At 34.0% G+C, this 4,675-nt stretch overlaps 1 protein-coding gene across 4 annotated transcripts; it reads right to left on the bottom strand.

Moving 5' to 3' along the window:
• Positions 1–447: 447 nt before the first annotated feature.
• On the bottom strand, positions 448–4,151 carry LOC116119611 (inositol transporter 1-like). Of its 4 annotated transcripts, none has more exons than XM_031405554.1 (4): positions 3,844–4,151; positions 3,092–3,199; positions 2,689–2,913; positions 448–1,471 (listed from the first exon to the last, which is right to left on the bottom strand). In XM_031405554.1, the coding sequence occupies exons 2-4, from the start codon at positions 3,176–3,178 to the stop codon at positions 821–823; spliced, it is 963 nt and encodes a 320-aa protein (XP_031261414.1). In that variant the 5' UTR covers positions 3,179–3,199; positions 3,844–4,151; the 3' UTR covers positions 448–820. The 4 variants fall into 4 exon arrangements, with proteins under 4 accessions (XP_031261414.1, XP_031261416.1, XP_031261415.1 ...); XM_031405556.1 differs by having other exon boundaries at positions 2,689–2,874; positions 3,844–3,979; XM_031405555.1 differs by lacking the exon at positions 3,844–4,151 and having other exon boundaries at positions 2,689–2,783; positions 3,092–3,798.
• Positions 4,152–4,675: the final 524 nt, after the last annotated feature.

The raw sequence follows: 4,675 nt of genomic DNA on the forward strand, positions 1-4,675 counted from the left end.
AATGAGCACCCATCCAGTAGAATCATTGGCTGCTCATTTATCTAGTGGGGAACATGTCTAAAGTTCAATTTGGATTACCATGTTAGAGCCACCTTCCATCTCCTATAGAGAAATTAAAAATTCCCAAACACTGATGCAAAACTAAGAGACTCCCAAATAGATAGTCATTAGATATGAATTAGGTTTTGATTTCACATATTGCAAATTCTCATTGAAAGAAACACAATCTTTCCTTCAAAATTATTCAAATTTCAAAAGCTTCTTCAACTTAAAAGACATAATACCTATTAAAAGTTTAGAGATTTCAGATTAAAAAAACTCGTATCAAGAAAGGATCTTAATTTCTCGTAATAAAGTATTTTTCACCCTTACTACATCTAAGATTGGTCACTCCAATCCCATCTCTGGTCGTTGTTTATCAAGCCAAAATAACAGCTTCATTGATACAAAAACAAACAATATAAACAATTCCAATGTACCTTTACTAGAGGTACAACAAATCACTCTCGAGTACATGACTACACAAGCCTTATATCAACACAACAGTCTACTCGTCTCTCGTACATCCCTAAGGTTTATATGCCCGTCCATGATGACATTCTTAAACCATGGAACATAAAAGTTGATTCCATGGTCTGCGTGGATCGGGTTCCTAGTAATAAACTTTACTTTATGCATCCACATGTACATCAATGATCTATAACCATGTTCGGAATCTCTAAATTCAGTACTAATTTTAAAATGCTACTCACCTTATCACAAACTTTACACTGTTGGAAATCTGTAAACTCGAAACACCGGTTTTGGGTTGTCACGAACCTTAGGGGTCATTTCCATGCTCCAGGAGGCTTTCTGTGTTGGAAATAGTGCCCCAAGCTCTCTCTTTCCAAATCTGTTCCACTTCAAGAAATGTCAATCCCTGAGTCTCTGGCACAAATACGATCACAAACACAATTGCAAGTACAGCAATGCAAGCGAGAATCAAGAAAGTGGCTCCGGTACCAACAGCATCAGCTACTGAAAGAAAGCTTTGGGCTACAATCAAGTTTGAGACCCAATTTACAGTAGCGGACATACCCCCACATGTCCCTCGGTATTGCTCAGGATACACCTCGGAGTTCACAGTCCATGGCACAGGTCCCATTCCAGGTGAATAGAAAGCAATATATAGGGCTAATGCAAGAACTGCAATCCACCCATAGAGCCCACTAGAGGAACCAGATGATTCGGCAAAGAATGCCCAAGCGAGGAGGACAAGGGATAAAACTACACCAAATAAACTTGAGAGGGCCAACTTTTTCCTTCCAAAATGGTCAATTAGGTAAATCCCAACAATTGTTCCAACTGCGTTTAAAGCGGCAATAGCGAGAGATAGGAGAAGTGCGAGCTGGTTTGATTCGAAGCCGGCCATTTGAACAATTGTTGGGCTGTAGTACATAACTGTATTTATACCCGTGAACTGCTGAAAAGCCTGAGTAATCACAGATTTCAAAGTCACTACATAATTCTGACAATTTTTGTGCAACATTTTTTATATAGCTCTACTAATTTAATTAATGAAAAAGAATGGAGACCGTGACCTATATGCAAAATACTTCCAGCAGTAAAAATTGGAGTTGGGAGGTAGCTGTAAGGGTATGAAAAACAAAATAGCAGGCATTGGCAACAAAATTTAAATCCATCCACTTCCATATATATAATAATCCATGCCCGAGTGTTCACAAATTGGTATTAAAAAGATCTTTCTTTGGAGAAAAATATGAACCTGAAGCATGAAGTAAAACTTAAGATGCTACATCACAAGATTTGGAGCTGCTTTAGTCCAACTTGAGCTTGACTATTTCACCTATCTCATCTTAGTAAATGTTTCAAACATTCAGCTTCTCTTTAATGATATCGATAACCCAAATGGAAATGTAAACAATTCAAAAACAATCGTCTGTAGTATGTTGTCTATTTATTCAACTCTTAACACCATTTAATGCGAGTTTGCCTAAACCTTACCATCTAAACACTTATTGCAAAGGGAAATTTCTGATAATCACAGTCCATTAAAAACAAGAGTAATACTATACATACATCATTCTCATACAACATTATGTGGTAAGATATGATTGGCTAATTTAAAGTTAAAATTAAGCTTTCACCCAATCATATCTTGCCACATAATGTTGTATGAGAAATGTTGTATGAAAATGATGTATGTGTAGTATTATTCAAAAAACAAATAAGAACAATGAATCATCACAACAAAGCTCTACCCAAAAGGAAAGAAAAGAGGCAACTAACATCTTAACAGCTGATGATGCATAACTCTCAACCTGTATTAGCAGCAAGGACGTAGCCACACTATAACATATGAGTTCAATTGAACCCACTCGAACTTTTAAAAAAATAAAAATAAAAAAACCTTTATATATTATAGTATTTACAATTCTGACCCCACTGAGATTCATGTTGAACCCACTCAAACTTTGAAAAAAATAAAAAAATATTATATTTTATAATATTTACAATTTGGCCCCACTTAAATTCATATTGACCCCAAAAATTTTTTTTGTAGATTTATCAACTTAAATGTTTTGAACTCACTCACTAAAAATTCTGACTACGTCACTGATTAGCAGTAGAAAGAAAATCAGTGGTGTACAATTAATGAGGATAATCCAGTAAACTCTGAATTCGTACCTGAAGCCCAGCCCCAGCCAGAAATGCAAGTCTGATCTCTTTTCTTTTAAAAACATCCAAGTATCTGACAGTACTCTTTTTCTGGCGTTCTTCCTCTGAAGCAGCAGAAAGGTGATCAATTTCATCCTCTAACCGATCAATGTCATAAATTCTAGCAAGCACGGAAATGGCTTTATCTTTATCACTCTGTACATTAAGAATGGAAATGGCTTTATCTTTATCCCTCTGTACATTAAGAATCGAAAAATGGCTTTATCTTTATCACTCTGTACATTAAGAATGGAAGTGGCTTTATCTTTATCACTCTGTACATATAGAATGTTAATATGATAATGTGCCGAAAAAGAGAGAATTCACAAGTCACAGAATTAACTTTATAAGAGTTGACAGATATTTTTTGTACCTTCATAAAAAGCCACCGGGGAGACTCTGGCATAAAAAGCATCAAGACAAACTGAATGACAGCTGGCACACCTGATACTCCTAACATCCATCTCCATGTTCCAGGTACCTGTCCAAACAATATATGTGAGAATGATATGCAAAATAATAAGTGAAATTGTTTAAAATAGGGAATGTCTATCTTGGCCAAAAATCGCTTAAGAAAACTAAAATCTACTCAAATCAAAACCTTCATCCAGCCAGGCCCTCTCTCAACCCTAAGCGAATAAAAACCTAAAGGAATTTCATCCCAACATTTTAACTCAGTAGTTAAAACTTTCCATCTAGGATGCAAAGCAAATTTGTTTATGTAATTAACTTGGTCAATATAACATCTCAGAAGTTCCAAATATTATATTTTAAGTTAAGACATCATTAATTTTGCACACTATGAATAAGTCTTTTCAGTACATTATACTTTTCTTACGAATTTATGGACATACAGCAGATTAAGCAAATATTTTTTTTTTTGATATAGTCCATTTCTAAATAAGTGGTATAGCACTGATTTATGCAAATCACTCCCTAGAACTGAGACCAAATTATGCAATCCGTTTTTATGCTACAGAGTGATGACTTCCATGCTTATTCATTTTATTTCCAGAACAGCTTTCGGACTAAACAAGATTACCAAAAACAAAAAAAAAAAAAAAAAAAAGAAGGAAAAAAATTTCAAAAACGAGACACTTATGCAGAGGACCAACAAAGTGTGACCTTTGTCAGGACCAAGGACAGAATAATTTTTCCATGTTGGCGAAGAAACAGAAAAGCTGCCAAGGCTGGAACATGAAAAACTGCAGCAAAGTAAAACTTAAGAATTGGGGTGGTAAGATATAAAAATGAATGTAGAGCTAACTAACCAAGCTATATTTCTAAAGAATAAGCAAATATCTTACTTAATGCAAGCCTTAGATACCATTACCCAATACAAGGCAGTCAGCACCAGAGACCCGGCATTATCAAACATTCAACATAATTGATAATGGGATCAAAAATCTTCCACATCATGAATATATTAACCTATTAACTGATGGANTCTCTCAATTTTTGATTGAATGAATTCTCTTTCTAAACCTAATTTAAGTTGTCTTATATAGGCAATTTAAAACCAATACTATTCTTTTCCTTGTTTGGTTTTAATCCTAAACCAAATAAGAATATTATTAATTAGGTTTCCTAATAGCATTTATATATTATATATATTAATCAACTAATTAGGAATTTTATTTTTCAATTAATATTAAATATAAACATTTAATATTACTTAGGGTAATTTAATTAATACAATCAATACTAATATATTAAATATTAATTTGGTAGTTTATTTATTACACAATTAATACACATAGGTGCCTACCCATGTAGAATTACTAAATTACCCTTTAACCCTTCTTTGACTAAATATACATTCCGCAATCACCTTTCTTATGTGTGTGACCCATAAGCTCCCTATCATGTTGGTAGTGAGTAATATCGCGATTAATAACCAATTAATTGTCTCATTATTCATAGACCAAGATTAGTCTCTAGCAAGGCGTCATGGCTA

The sequence above is a fragment of the Pistacia vera genome, unplaced genomic scaffold (assembly GCF_008641045.1).
Source record: "Pistacia vera cultivar Batoury unplaced genomic scaffold, PisVer_v2 Contig897, whole genome shotgun sequence".
NCBI classification, from domain to species: domain Eukaryota; kingdom Viridiplantae; phylum Streptophyta; class Magnoliopsida; order Sapindales; family Anacardiaceae; genus Pistacia; species Pistacia vera.